This window comes from Doryrhamphus excisus, linkage group LG17 (assembly GCF_037039965.1).
Source record: "Doryrhamphus excisus strain RoL-2023G ecotype Guam linkage group LG17, RoL_Dexc_Guam_v1.1, whole genome shotgun sequence".
Classification (NCBI taxonomy): domain Eukaryota; kingdom Metazoa; phylum Chordata; class Actinopteri; order Syngnathiformes; family Syngnathidae; genus Doryrhamphus; species Doryrhamphus excisus.
In genome coordinates, this window is record NC_136373.1 from 5,824,301 (window position 1) to 5,839,212 (window position 14,912).

The following is a 14,912-nucleotide window of genomic DNA, read 5'->3' on the forward strand; positions in this document are numbered from 1 at the left end:
ACAAGCAGTTGATGTTTGCTAAATACAAGGATGAAGAGTCTTGAACCAGTCATGATGTGCTATATATATCACTATATTGACACTTACTATTATTATTAATATTATTATTATTATTACTATGGTACACATAATGTAATTGTATGGTCATATCACCTCGTACTTCGGTACGGGACAAAAAATTTAAAAATTAAAAATAAAAACCTTAAACTGTATTATAGAAAGCAGGAAGTGAACAAATGTATTGAGGATTTACTTGAAATTTCTCACACTGCCCAATGTGCTCTAGCACAGGTGGAGACATAGCAATTAATTGTCCAAACGTTATTGAACATTTGTCTAATGATGATGTAACTTTCAGGATATCTGTGTTACATATATGCTAACATGCCTTCCAATGCATTTTCACCACAACTCATAGTTGTAAAAGTACTAGATGGAGGGGTAGGATTTAATAAGCTTTGCTTCTTCCTACTCCTTTTGGACATGTGGAACTGTGAACTGATTATGGGATGCATTCAATTGTAATCTGATGCATGTTCAAATGAAATTAAACCATTACCATTATTATTATTTACCAATCCAAGCAGCATGTTATGCTCAATTGCTACTAATTTGGTATAATTTAAGTACTGCTGTATCATCATTAATGCTGCTTTGTTGTTGTCATTTATAGATCCCAGCATCATATGAGGCTCTATACACCGTACATGAATACTACTTTGTTGTTCATCAATCAGCTCTGTATTTATTAGTCTTGAACCAGTCATAATGTGCTTAACATATCACTGTATTGACAGTTACTATGGTACCCATTATGTCATTGGATGGTCATATCACCTCGTACTTCGGTACGTGACAAAAAAAACCATAAATTATATTAGGAAAGCAGGAAGTGAACAAATGTAACAGTTACTGGTTGTAAAAGTATCAATATCAACATGCCCAACACCGAGTTCTAAATGATATTTATTCTTGTTCCGCCCATGTTCGCCAGGATGTTCATCACGGTAACGGCACGCAGGAGGTTTTCTACAACGATCCCAGCGTCCTCTACCTGTCGCTTCATCGCTACGATCACGGCAACTTTTTCCCCGGAAGCGGCTCACCAGTTGAGGTGGGTGTATACATACAGCCCGGTACCTTAAATGTACACAAATGCAGCACATTTTAATGATATGGGTTTTTTTTTTTTTTTTAGGTCGGTTCTGGCGCTGGGGAGGGCTTCAACGTGAACGTGGCCTGGACAGGAGGACTGGATCCTCCCATGGGGGATGCAGAGTACCTTGCTGCATTCAGGTAAGAGGTTGTGAAGCCTGAAGGTCTGAGCTTACCTGTAGGTTCAAATGCATGGGCTGATGACAAAAATATAATTCCAATCATGTTAGCCAATATTATAAACAGTCAAATCAATTCATTTTGTTTATGCTTAACCCATGTAGAAGGTTCAATAGGAGTTTTAAGACACACTTAAATGCATGTTTTCCTTTTAAGACACTTTATCACTGAGCTCAGTTTCACAATGCTCTGACGTACTTTGTGCGTAATTGATAATCCCTGTCATTTGCAGAGCATGCGTCAGACCCCCCCAACCCCCCCATCCCCAGAATCTTTTTGGCAGTAAACAGTCCCCAGCTCTTGTGTACCATCACTTCCTCCACTGGCTGGCTGATTGATCGCCATTTGTTGGTGGTTGGCACCAGTAAAGTTTCAAATACTGGTTGTCTTCATGCGCCTAAGCCTCAAATGAAAACTGGCAACAACATTGTTACTGGAAAAGGAATTAGGGTGGGAATCTTTGAGACAGTATTAGTATGGAGAAGGGGTCTGTGATAAAGCGAAGCCGCAATATTCAAAGCGCATCGCCGTCTACAGATTCATACCAACAAATGGCGGCTAACAGAGCTTTGGTCTAAATCAGGGGTCTCAAACTCAATTTACCTGGGGGACACTGGAGCTAGGGTCTGGGCAAGGCTGGGCCGCATCAGGTTTTCAAAAAAAAAACAAAAAAACGCATTTATTAAAAACAGAAAAAATATACAAACTTTTTCAGTGCTTTGGTTCCGATTTTCTACAATAAAAGCTCTGATAAAACATTCCACTGTTCTCAAATATCTTAATTTTAATTTTTCTGCACAAAATAAGATGAAAAATAAATAAACAAATCAAGAATAAAGAAAATCAATCAATCAGTAATAAATAAATATAGTAATAATAATAAAACAGTAAATAATAAAAACTTAAGAAACCACATATAGTTGGTGGGTAGACGAATTATTTTTTTCAGATTAAAATGAACAAAGCATTATTAGAGCCCTGTAGACATGACAAAACACGACTATAGTCACATTTATGCTTTTTTTTTATTTACAACATATTGCGCAACTGCAGGGTCTTGAGACACATGCTAACTCGCAAACTAGAGAGCTAGTGACCTAAACGGTAGCCTTCAAGTTATTTCCTTTAAACTTAAATAGCCAAAAATAGCCACTTCCACACGGATAGGGAGGATAGCTATTAACAGTTATTTAACCTTTAACATGAACATTAATCAAACGTAATAATTTTTTCTGGGTACATGATACCATACAGCATCCATATCAAACTTGCGCGGGCCGCACTAACATTAAACTTTCATATCAAGGCGGAGGCCTCAAACTAGTGTCCTGCGGGCCGCGTGTTTGAGACCCTGGTCTAAATGCTAAGCGTACAGCCGTGCCTGCACCGATTTTCATGGGTAAATCTGTACTTAGTTGCTCTCTCTTTAGGGCTCGATGCGTGGGCTTTTATGGTTGTTGGTTTTTGTGGTTATATGAGGGGGGGATGAATGAGTGTCGGCATGCTTTGAATCAACTTTAGGTGGGTCAAAACTTAACAAGACCCCCGCAAAAACATGCTGATATGTGACATTAAAACCATTTCCTTGTGACCTTTAAGTTGTTTATTGCCGTGCGGAAATGCATGATTTATCTCTGCGTGCGCTCCATTTTGAGTATGAGCTCATGTTGTCCATCTGCGTGCAGTCATGACAGCGTCGTGTGTTTATGTGTGTGTACAAAGACACGGATAGAGAGGGAGGGGGGTGGGGGTGGGGGCCGGGTGGGTTCTCCATAGTCCCCAGGCGGAATAATGAAGGTAAATGGATCCCAGATGGACTGTTTTCCTCCTTTTCCTCTGTGTTGTCAATGACGTGAGGAGAGTGACAGCCCTCTAATAGGGAACAGACTTGCTCATTCTGGCTTTGAACTCAGCCGCCTGAGCTGGGCTCCAGTCCATTCTCACCACCCCCCCCCCCCCCCCCCCCCAAAAAAAAATTGCAGTACAATGGAAACCTTTTTTCACGAGCACCAACAATCAAAACAATGTTGTTGCACCCTGTTTTAGAGGCACTAAGAGCAGGATATTCTACAGATTATTACCTCCCTGTTACGCTCTCATGAATACAGCTTTGTTGTTATTGTTGTTATTTACCAATCCAGGCAGATTTACTGGCCCCATCCATCCCCAGTTATGTTACCTTCTTATTATATAACTCCTTACTTCTAAAATCACAAATACTTAAACTTGCTGATATAGTTCATCTTCTAGTTCAAGGCTAAAAATAACCAATTCCCTAAAAATGTCATCCAATACTTCTCTACAAGAGAGGAGAAATATGATCTCAGGGAAGAACTACATTTGAAACACTTCTATGCTAGGACTACGTTAAAAAGCCATAGCATTTCAGTATGTGGAATCAAACTATGGAATGGATTGAGTAAGGAAGTCAAACAATGCACAACGATGAGCCGATTCAAGAAACAATACAAGCAGTTGATGTTTGCTAAATACAAGGATGAAGAGTCTTGAACCAGTCATGATGTGCTATATATATCACTATATTGACACTTACTATGGTACCCATTATGTCATTGGATGCTCATATCACCTCCTACTTTGGTACGGGACAAAAAAATTTAATAAAAGTAAAATAAAGTAAAAAAAAAACTTAAACTATATTAGGAAAGCAGGAAGGGAACAAATGTAACAGTTACTGATTGTAAAAGTACCAGATGGAGGGGTAGGATTTAATAAGCTTTGCTTCTTCCTACTCCTTTTGGACATGTGGAACTGTGAACTGATTATGTGATGCATTCAATTGTAATCTGATGCATGTTCAAATGAAATAAAACCATTACTGTTTTAGCACCATCAAATGACTTTTTATGTCTTTGTGTGCAGGACCGTGGTGATGCCTATCGCCCAGGAGTTTTCCCCAGATGTCGTTCTGGTATCAGCAGGGTTTGACGCCGCCGAGGGGAACCCCGCACCTCTTGGAGGGTACAAGGTGTCCGCCAAATGTAAGCAAGGCTCTTCACCGAACTCTTGGATTTTTAGTCCCTTTGCATCCTGAGTGGTATTAATAGATAATCATAGCTGCTGTGACTGCATGTCTGACCATAATTATAGCGACTGCTGGTTGTCACGGTGGAACAGGAGGTCAAACTATATATACTGTATGCGTCTTGAACAAATATTTGGAAAACGGACAGCTCAGTCACTCATGCTAACATGTGTGGGCGTGTTCCAGGTTTTAGCTTTCTGACCCGCCAGCTGATGTCTCTGGCGGGGGGCCGTCTGGTTTTGTCACTGGAAGGCGGTCACGACCTCACTGCGATCTGCGACGCATCCGAGGCCTGCGTCAGTGCACTACTCGGTGCACAGGTGGGGCATGATGGGTAATGGAGTTTTCTGAATGAACAAATATGTTCCTTACATTTTTAATGTCTTAGGATTCACTATCAGATGAGATTTTGCTCCAGAAACCAAATTCTAACGCCGTCCGATCCCTGCAGACTGTCATACAAATACAAAGTGAGCATTGTTTTTTTATTATCTACTGTATTTATTTCACTATTTTATTATTCTGCATATCTGGTTCCTGGTCTGTGCTTTGTGTTGCAGGTCAATACTGGCAGAGCGTGAAGGCTTACAGCACTTCCGTGGGTCTGTCCTACCTGGCCGCACAGAGACGAGACTGTGAGGAAACGGATGCTGTTAATGCTCTGGCCTCACTTTCTGTGGGAGCGCTTTCCAACAAGAGGTAGGACTGGACTGGCCCCATCGCTATTATGTAGCAGCTATGTTATTCATCAATCCGAGACATTCTTAAATTGTCATTAATGTTGCTTTTATTCTTGAAAAAAAAACATCATAATTTGGGTTAAGGGCAGGGCTCGACATTAATGATGTACCGATGGCCCGGGGCAAGTAAATCCAATCAGTGATATTCCCGTCGGGCAAGTGCGAAGAGTTTTTTTAAAAGCGGTTCTTGTTGGGTGTTGGTAAAACACGGACTGTGTAATTCCGGTAGTAATTTGCAAACCAATCCTTGCAAATCTTGAAATGGACCAATCAGAATCGTTTATTTAGACCGCGGTGTCCGGAGTCCATAGTCCGTGTTTTTACCCTCACCCGTTCTTGTTCGCGATCAACCAATCAGCGATCGTTTGACTACGAAAACATCTATCATGGTGTCCCTGCCAACATCGTCTAATTCTTCAACAACTTCTGAAGGAAAAACACCAAAAAGTGATGAAACAGTGCCTCCTAAATAAGTATTTTATTAGCGGCAGCAAATAAAAAATGATGGCACAGGTGAGTGAATCACATTGCTGTGGCAATTTTAAAATCAACTAGAAAATTCCTGCGGAAATTTTGATGGGCTTGCCACCTCTGCCGTGAACCTCGGGCCCGGTGTACCAACAGCTACCGGGCTAGCACCTAGCAAGAAAGTCTCAAGTACCGAAAAGGTTGATGCAGTCCCATAGTGTCCCCACGTCATGCCATGTGTCTATTTGCCTTTAGACATGAGTAAATTGGCTTAAATGCTAACATGCTAACGACTACCATGCTAGCACCTAGCAAGACAGCCTCAGGTCCCGAAAAGTTTGGGGCAGTCCCATAGTGTCCCCACATCATGCCATGTGTGTATTTGCCTTTAGACATGAGTAAATTAGCTAAAATGCTAACATGCTAACGGCTACCATGATAGCACCTAGCAAGATAGCTTCAAGTCCCAAAAGTGTTAAAGCAGTCACACAGTGTCTCCACATCATGCCATGTGTGTAGTTGCCTTTAAACATAAGTAAATTAGCTTAAATGCTAACATGCTAACAGTCATCGTGCTAGCACCTAGCAAGAGAGCCTCAAGTTTAGAAAGTGCCAAAGTTGTCCTATAACTTCCCTACATCATGCCATGTGTGTATTTGCCTTGAGACATAAGTAAATTAGCTTAAATGCTAACATGCTAACAGTCATTGTGCTAGCACCTAGCAAGAGAGCCTCAAGTTTAGAAAGTGCCAAAGTTGTCCTATAACTTCCCTACATCATGCCATGTGGGTATTTGCCTTGAGACATGAGTAAATTAGCTTAAATGCTAACATGCTAACGGCTACCATGCTAGCACCTAACAAGAGGGCCTCAAGTTTAGAAACTGCCAAGGTTGGCGGATAACCTCCCTGCATCATGCCATGTGTGCATATGCCTTTAGACATGAGTAAATTAGCTGAAATGCTAACATGCTAACGGCTACCATGATAGCACCTAGCAAGATAGCTTCAAGTCCCAAAAGTATTAAAGCAGTCCCACAGTGTCCCCACATCATGACATCATAGACTGCTTCTTTGCAGCTGTCTATGGGGCTTGTAATGGCTGGGCAAGCCCATAATAATTTATTGTTTAATAAGCCCAATGTTTATTCAATCATGAATGTACTTTTATTTATCAAGGCAAAGTGCCTTGAATGTCTCTTGAAAATTCAGATTTCCATGCAACGTCATGATCTATGTAGGAAAACAACCACAATAAATGATAATTATTTAATCTTTATTTGAGATTTTAATGCGATGTCACAAAAATTAGATGATATCATTATGGCACCTTAAGGATTCCCCATTGGCAAGTCATTTTTGTTTTTAATGTAGAGCCCTGATTAAGGGGATTTGTGTGTTTGTGATAGCCTTCCAGATGAGCCAATGGAGCATGACAATGACTCCATGTGACCACCGATGACATCACTCAGCTCACCTCCAGGATAGGAACCCCTCTCCCCCTCGTGTAGCACTGGACCTCCAGCACTGCTCACAAAGCATCCACCCCACCTGCCTTTAGTCTTTGCATTTGATGATATAATACAAGCACCTCAATGCTGGGAACCATTCAGCGGTAACCTTATAAAACCTCACCAAAGAACAACAGTTTTTTTTTTTAATTTTTAAATATGGACTTTTTGACTGACAATGAATTGTATCTTTTGTACAGTACGACGATGTTTGAAGCACTATGTTGCAGATGCTGTCTCTCTCTCTTTGCCTCAACTTTGCCTTAAGCGTTGGGACCAAGGATTTTTGGATTCCTTCCCTTGTGCCACCTTGCCTCTCAAAAAATTAAATTTTTTGAAACAACTCTGACAGGTGAACGCATGCAGACACACACACACACACACACATAAGAAAATATTCAATGGCAAAACAGTGTATTTAATGTATGTTAACCACTATGAGACAATGATAACTGTGGATAAAAATGTATTGCTTGATTGCACTTTTCATTCCTTAATGTGAAGTGTAAGAGATTCCAAAGGTCCTTCATTGCAATCTTAGATGGACTTCACTTTTTACACTTTTGGACCAAGATATTGTAGAATTGAACGTCCCATAAAGAAAAGCAGCATTTTATAATATACTACTCATATTTTTGGTATAAATAGTTCATTCCGTAGCGCCACCACTGTGACCATTCGATACGTGACACCAGCAAGCCTGTGTTGCCAGTAAGGGCTTTAATACAGACAATAACAATGGGAGGACATATGATGGATATACGCTAGGGATTTAAACCTGTGGATTGGTATTTGTGTCATGTTTAGACTGAATTGAGTCTTGCAAACTATGCTTCATATGTCACCGTGTGCTGTTCACTTATCATCATCATGTACATCAGAAAAAAACTGTTACATTCCTTGCATCAGGGAGACTTAATACTGCACTCGCAACAATTTTTTAGTAGGATTTTGCACAAGAATGTGTTCGCTGCACTCAATTAGTATCAATCCGGTGTACTTTTGTTATTAAAAATATATACAAAAATAGCCTTTTTGTTGCAAAATACAGTGGATAACGAAAGTGAACTGCCCTGTTAAAATAGTTTTCATGCTAAATCAATTACTATCAAAGTACTTCTGCTGTGGTGTCATAGGTATTTATTACTAATCATTACTAATAAGGTGCTATTGAAAAAATCATTTATTAAAAATAGACACACGGTTGACTGGTTAGCGTGCACGCCACACAGCTAGGAGACCCGAGTTTGATTCCACCCTCAGGGGTACACCCTGGACTGGTCGCCAGCCAATCACAGATGTATTATATTACTATATAGAAATATTTAACAAATTAATTATAGTATAAGCTGCACGGCGGTCGAGTGGTTAGCACGCAGGCCTCACAGTTCAATTCCACCCTCGGGCCATCTCTGTGTGGAGTTTGCATGTTCTCCCCGTTGCATGCGTGGGTTTTCTCCGGGTACTCCGGTTTCCTCTCACATTCCAAAAACATGCTAGGTTAATTAGCGACTCCAAATTGTCCATCGGTATGAATGTGAGTGTGAATGGTTGTTTGTCTATATGTGCCCTGTGATTGGCTGGCGACCAGTCCAGGGTGTCTCGCCCGAAGACAGCTGGGATAGGTTCCAGCACTCCTTGTGAGGATAAGCAATAGAAAATGAATGAACAAATGAAAACACACTGGTAATATTTTGATCCAAAAGGAACAAAAAGTACCTTTTTAGCCACCGATCAGTATGGGCCGAGTTGCATGAAAAAGCACAGTATCGGCATATGGGTTCGATTCTACGCTTGTTCGTGCGTGGGTTTTTTCCAGGTACTCCGGTTTCCTCCCACATTCCAAAAACATGCTAGGTTAATTAGCCGCTCCAAATTGTCCATAGGTATGAATGTGAGTGTGAATGGTTGTTTGTCTATATGTGCCCTGTGATTGGGTTTCTGGCAACCAGTCCAGGGTGTACCCTGCCTCTCGTCCGAAGACAGCTGGGATAGGCTCCAGCACCCCCGCAACCCTCGTAAGAATAAGCAGTAGAAAATGAATGAATGAAAAATAGACACCACACCCCTGTTTAATCAGCCATTACTATTCTGGCGCCGTCAAAGTCATTCGATGTCCTCATTAATGCTAATTGTTTGTTATTTTTGAATTCCAGCAACATAGCAATCTCGGTCATTACTATTCCATCGCCATCAAAGCACTTATATATCATCATATTATTGTTGTTGTGGAATGTACTATTTTGGTGCAGCAGTTCATTCTAGTATATAAAAGTAAGGATTTCAAAAAGTGAATCTGTGTTCCCATCAATAGCTGCAAGGGTTCCACTGTTTGTGCGACGTCCTATTAAACTCACCTTGTTGTACTTTCTACTCGTCCACGTGAAGCCGAGTTGCCTTAAAGCTCCCGGTTAAATCTGACGTCATTTAATATGCAAAATCCTAGCCAAATTGTTTTGTTATTATTTAACTTTTCTGCTACAAACAGGAGCTCCAATGTTTACTTTGTAACCAGAATTGTCCTTTTTACGACTTAAGTCCTGAATTGTGTCACCTCAGGGGATTTGTTTTGCTTCAATTATTCACCAATTTTAACCATAATTAAAACTCTATGAGTATAAAGTGAAACAGTAATGTTACTTTAAGCAAATATGGCTTCTATTGACATGTTTAATGCAGTAGACTCCCATGTGTTACTTGTCCAACAATAGAAGGAAACATTTTTATTCTTCACATGACAGCATTTAAACATGTGACTCTGGACAAGTGTGTCCATGAAGTAAGTGTATGATTGTGTGTGTTTTGTTTGCATGTACACTTACTATGTAGTAGTGTATGTGCAGTCCTGATATGTGTGTGTGTGTGTGTTCATTGTTTCATGATGCAGATACTCCTAATTGTTGCCTTTTACTCATTGATGTCATGAGTGTGTACTCTCCTTTTAAGAAAATACACTGTGTACATAAATACCGTAAATAGAAAGCTCCAAAGACCAAAATACACACTTTGTTGTTGTGTATTGGTAACTTTTTTCTTAATTAACTAACTGGACTTAAAGTAATACTGTACTGAATTCATGCTACTCTTTGCTAATGACCTGTACGTGTTTTGTCAATCTTTTTTCCTACCAATATGTATGTATAGAAAGATGTTCTATTTTGTACTATTTTTGTTGTTGTCTTTTCCTTTTAGATTAAAAAGAAATGCCTTTTGGAAACAACTACGTTATTGTGTGTGTGTGTGGGGGGGGGGTGAGCTGTATTAGCGTGTAAAAAAAATGCTCATTATGTATTCATTCTTCAAGCTCTCTGATTGGCCAGTCACACACAGCGACCGCCTCTCTCACTCTCTCGACGCCTTCAGCTGTGCCTCATTCATGTAAACAGGACACGGAGCAATTGTGAAATTTAACTTTAATTAGCTTGGAGATTATCACAATTCCTTAACTTTTTTTAGGTTTTCTACATTTTTTGTTGTTTTTTTTAATCTAAAGTAACTTGTTAAACTTGTTCCGTACACAGCAATTCACTTGGGTTAGCATTACCGCTTTTTCCCTGTGAAATTTGATTTTGTCTTATTCCATGAACTCATTATAAAACAGGCTTGTTACCTGTACTGTAAGAATTTTTATTAGTTTTCAGTTAGCAATATACGGAGAGTATTTACTTGCCACTACATTAGGTACAAAGACAGCAAGCTAGCAAAGCCAGCGATGACACAGGAGACATGCCAGGGCGGCGCCGAAGGAGATTGACAGTGGACTGCAGCCAATCAGGACGCAGAAGACAATTGAAGGTAAGGAAGAGAGAGAGTCTTCCCACAATGCATTTCTTCTTAAAGAGCCAGGCTCGGATTGTAAAATCGTTTTTACGCTGTAAAAAAAGCACTACAAAAATCAATTACAACAACACTTCCAACGGAGAACACTATTTAAATATTCAACAGCATGCTTAAAGTCTAATTTTACCCTCCATGTTTCATTTGTGATTTTTCTCCTTTTACCCCCCCACACTTTTTAATGACTGTATTCAGAGCCAAAACTATGAAAAGCACCTCTAAAAGGTTCCAAGGCTATAAAATACCCCATAGCGCTTTTTAATTGCACATTCTAGAATGTTCTTTTTGGATGTGTGTCAGTGTTCCTCACTGACCAGGCAAAGGAAGGCGTGCAGACCTCATTAAATAAAGACCATGTAAGGTGGGTGAACTTTAATAAGAGACTGGAGGCATAGAATTTGAACTGAACTTTATTTATAAAGACAGATTGTGATAGAATGTTATTTGTCTCTGTAAACACATTTGTCCCAAATATAGCATAACATGCATATTCCTCACGTCTTTGGTCCACTTCTGTCTTATCAGTGATATTCTAGACAGTTCTCTTTTCCAAAGTCCACATGACCAGAATGGTCAAAATGGCGGCATGGCGCAGAAAACAACACTGCAAAGAAAGAGAAAGACATTAAATTGTGGAAATATTGGAGTAAAGTTGGATTTCCCGAAGTAAAAGAGAGATACGAAGGCACATTTATGAAGTGTAGGATGGGGTTTTAATGCAGGAAAATCTTCATATTTTCATTTTTCACAGTTAACTAAAGCCCCTTTCACACAGGCGGTATTTAAATTTATATTTAAGTACCTGTGTTGAGCCTTTATTCATGCGTCGCAGGTCAGTGTGAAAGGTACCAACAATGAATGAAGGGTCAAAGTTGATTCAGAAATTTCAGAGGCGGGACAGCACCTGTGTGGAAGGGAAAGACAGAGAGCAAGAATACTTTAAAGGGAACCTATTATGCTTTTTGCACTTTTCTGACCTATAAATGTAGTTACAATGTTGTATTACTGTGTTAATTGATGCCAAAGTTTCAGAAAATGAGCATTTGTGCATTTAGAAGTGAGCCCAGAAAGAAGTTTCAGATGGCTCAAAACGCTTGGTTTCAGAAGGCATGGTAAAACTGCCCCTTTGTGATGTCACAGAAGAGCAGATATCCATATAAGGAGGGCCCCTGCCCTCCCTCAAGCTCTGCTACTCTGTTTACAAAATAAGCTCAGGTACAAGTTAGCTCAGGCAGAGCTGCACCGCAGCAACGGTACCTCTGACAAGGTGTGTCCGACAATGAGCGCCCTTTTTCGGGCAGGCATGGTTGGCGAAGTGGCCGAGCCCGGAGGCGGGCCGTGTATGGAATAAATAAAAACAGACCGTTTTGGCAGGACGCACCAATCCAGAGAAATACAACTGGAATAGGTGTATATTCTGGAAGATCTAGAAAGTTTTATGTGCTGGTTATTGTGTGTAGCTGCTCAATAGGAGTCCCCATATAATATATATATAATAATAGGTCCCATTTAACACTTGACACTAACTTTACGGCATACTCGTAATGGGCGGGGCTTACACCGGAAGTGGGCGTGGGTTAAGCGGGAATTGTCAAGGAAATAGTTGAATCATAGTCAGCATTAGTGTGTATGTAAGGTGGGCAGTAAGGGGGGCACACCTATCCATGTGTGCTGCATAAATCAGCTTTCACCTCCTCCATCACTCCCGGTGCTTTATGGGTGCCCCTCGCACCCCCACTCCCACATCAATGTTCAGAGCCCACCGCCCCACATCAGCGTTCTCCTTTGATGGCGTCGTCTATGATTCGTAGCTTGTTTTCATTAGGCAGCGCTAATGCCTTGATCCTGTTTTTTTATTTTATATGACAGGAGCAGGACATGAGTCAAAGATTCTCTAGATCAGGGGTCTCAAACACGTGGCCCGCAGGCCAAATGTGGCCCACAGGACACTAGTTTGAGGCCCCCGCCTTGATATGAAAGTTTAATGTTAGTGCGGCCCGCGCAAGTTTGATATGGATGCTGTATGGTATCATGTACCCAGAAAAAATTATTACGTTTGATTAATGTTCATGTTAAAGGTTAAATAACTGTTAATAGTTATCCTCCCTATCTGTGTGGAAGTGGTAAGTTTTTGGCTATTTAAGTTTAAAGGAAATAATTTGAAGGCTACCGTTTAGGTCGCTAGCTCTCTAGTTTGGGAGTTAGCATGTGTCTCAAGACCCTGCAGTTGCGCAATATGTTGTAAATAAAAAGACTATAAATGTGACTATAGTTGTGTTTTGTCATGTCTACAGGGCTCTAATAATGATTTGTCAATTTTAATCTGAAAAAAATAATTTGTCTACCCACCAACTATATGTGGTTTCTTAAGTTTTTATTATTTGCCGTTTTATTATTATTATTATATTTAGTTATTACTGATTGATTGATTTTCTTTATTCTTATTTTGTGTAGAAAAATAAAAATTAAGATATTTGAGAACATTGGAATGTTTTATCAGAGCTTTTCTTGTAGAAAATCGGAAGTTTATTCATTTTTCTGTTTTTAATAAATGCGTTTTTTTTTTTTTTTTTGGAAAACCTGTTGCGGCCCAACCTCGCCCAGACCCTAGCTCCAGTGGCCCCAAAGTAAATTGAGTTTGAGACCCCTGCTCTAGATGATGATTTCACAGAAAAAAAACAAGTGAAAGATTCTCTATATGTCTGTAGTTAAGAAAGAAACATAAGAATGCATACCTACATTGATGATGGTGCTCAAGGTGCTGCTGATGGTGGAACTAAGGGTCAAACTTTGGTAGCCAAAGAAGTCAAGAGATCCAAAAGGGAGACATCAGCTCTTCAAGACCAATAGAAGACTTAACAACAATGAACTATTCTAAGGTTCAAAAGCAGATAACAATCCAAAAGCTTCTCATCCAAAGTCTTTGCCTCAACATTGAGCCAATGATGTAACCTGAGATGGATGAGTCCATTTTAAACGTGACCCCATGTGTCCATTGTCAAACATGATAGGCTAATGTCCAGCAGACATGGTGGACCAGGTTCCCTCCATCCTCCACACAGAGAAGGCGTAACTCAGCCTATCATGGGCAAGGTAGTTACACCCGCTCAGCTTGGAGTCCATCTCGTCACTCTGTAGGACCTGGTACAGGAAGTCAATGTAGCGTGACGCTAGCTTCAAGGTCTGGATCTTGCTGAGCTTGTCCGATGGGAGCGTGGGGATAATTTTCCTCAAGGACGCGAAGGCCTCATTGAGGGATTGCGTTCTCTGCCGTTCGCGGATGTTGGCGATCACTCTTTGGCCGTGAGGGTCCTCCAGAGACGTCAAATCGCCAGGACTCGGACCTGGAACTGGGGAAATGGACGGTCCTGAAGAACAAAGCTGATGCTGAGGGCTGCTTTTGATTTTTTTGGGAGCGTAGATGTAGACCTCATCTACAGGGTCGATTGTTGGAGTGGTAGAGTCGTCTGCCAGAGGTTTTCCGGTGTTCCGTTTCCGTCTGCCGAGTCCAGGTGTTGCTACAAGGACCGGACAGGCATTGGAAGGTGGTTTTCCTGTGTTCTCCTCTCCCGATGGAGGATCACTACTAGTCTGTTGCTCCTCTCTCATACTTCTTTTCCAAGTTAGAGTTGACTTTCCTCCCGTTCTGTCTTGGATTCAGTCTCGTCTTTTTCTGGTCTTCAAGCTACCGTTTATCCAATTCAAAGACTTGTCCTTCATCTACAGTCAGCCAGCTAGTCATCTCTCCCTAGCGTCACACCGCATTGGTCGTCCTCCAGCTTGCGTGTGATCCAACAGAAACTTCAATCTGGGAGGGGACATTGGAAAGCTCGTCGGACCGCCCATGTGATTCACTGATTGGTGTGGAGCACTGCAGGAATCCTAAACTATGGAGTACTGTGATCAAAGGGAGAAGGTGTCTGGTAGAGCCAAACCAAATCAAACCTCAATGACGTCGCCGTGGAGGCTTCCCGGC

The 14,912-nt window shown here is 40.9% G+C and overlaps 2 protein-coding genes across 4 annotated transcripts in view; one reads left to right on the plus strand and one right to left on the minus strand.

Annotated features, from left to right (window-relative positions):
* The window catches only part of hdac7a (histone deacetylase 7a), a 44,802-nt gene extending 37,022 nt beyond the window's left edge, over nucleotides 1-7,780 (plus strand). For both annotated transcript variants that reach the window (XM_058083920.2, XM_058083919.2), the window contains exons 20-26: nucleotides 995-1,114; nucleotides 1,199-1,296; nucleotides 4,219-4,337; nucleotides 4,568-4,701; nucleotides 4,770-4,851; nucleotides 4,942-5,080; nucleotides 6,998-7,780. In XM_058083920.2, coding sequence (XP_057939903.2) covers nucleotides 995-1,114; nucleotides 1,199-1,296; nucleotides 4,219-4,337; nucleotides 4,568-4,701; nucleotides 4,770-4,851; nucleotides 4,942-5,080; nucleotides 6,998-7,040 — 735 coding nt within the window. In that variant the 3' untranslated portion in view covers nucleotides 7,041-7,780. The remainder of the gene's footprint in view (nucleotides 1-994; nucleotides 1,115-1,198; nucleotides 1,297-4,218; nucleotides 4,338-4,567; nucleotides 4,702-4,769; nucleotides 4,852-4,941; nucleotides 5,081-6,997) is intronic.
* Nucleotides 7,781-11,346: 3,566 nt separating this feature from the next.
* LOC131136735 (twist-related protein 2-like) lies at nucleotides 11,347-14,912 on the minus strand. Of its 2 annotated transcripts, none has more exons than XM_058083923.2 (3): nucleotides 13,676-14,912; nucleotides 11,739-11,840; nucleotides 11,347-11,540 (listed from the first exon to the last, which is right to left on the minus strand). In XM_058083923.2, the coding sequence occupies exon 1, from the start codon at nucleotides 14,543-14,545 to the stop codon at nucleotides 13,949-13,951; it is 597 nt and encodes a 198-aa protein (XP_057939906.2). In that variant the 5' UTR covers nucleotides 14,546-14,912; the 3' UTR covers nucleotides 11,347-11,540; nucleotides 11,739-11,840; nucleotides 13,676-13,948. The 2 variants fall into 2 exon arrangements, with proteins under 2 accessions (XP_057939906.2, XP_057939905.2); XM_058083922.2 differs by having other exon boundaries at nucleotides 13,672-14,912.

Excerpts from the sequence above, each read along its gene's own strand:
- LOC131136735 (XM_058083923.2), bottom strand. The coding sequence starts at position 14,545 with ATGAGAGAGGAGCAACAGACTAGTAGTGATCCTCCATCGGGAGAGGAG.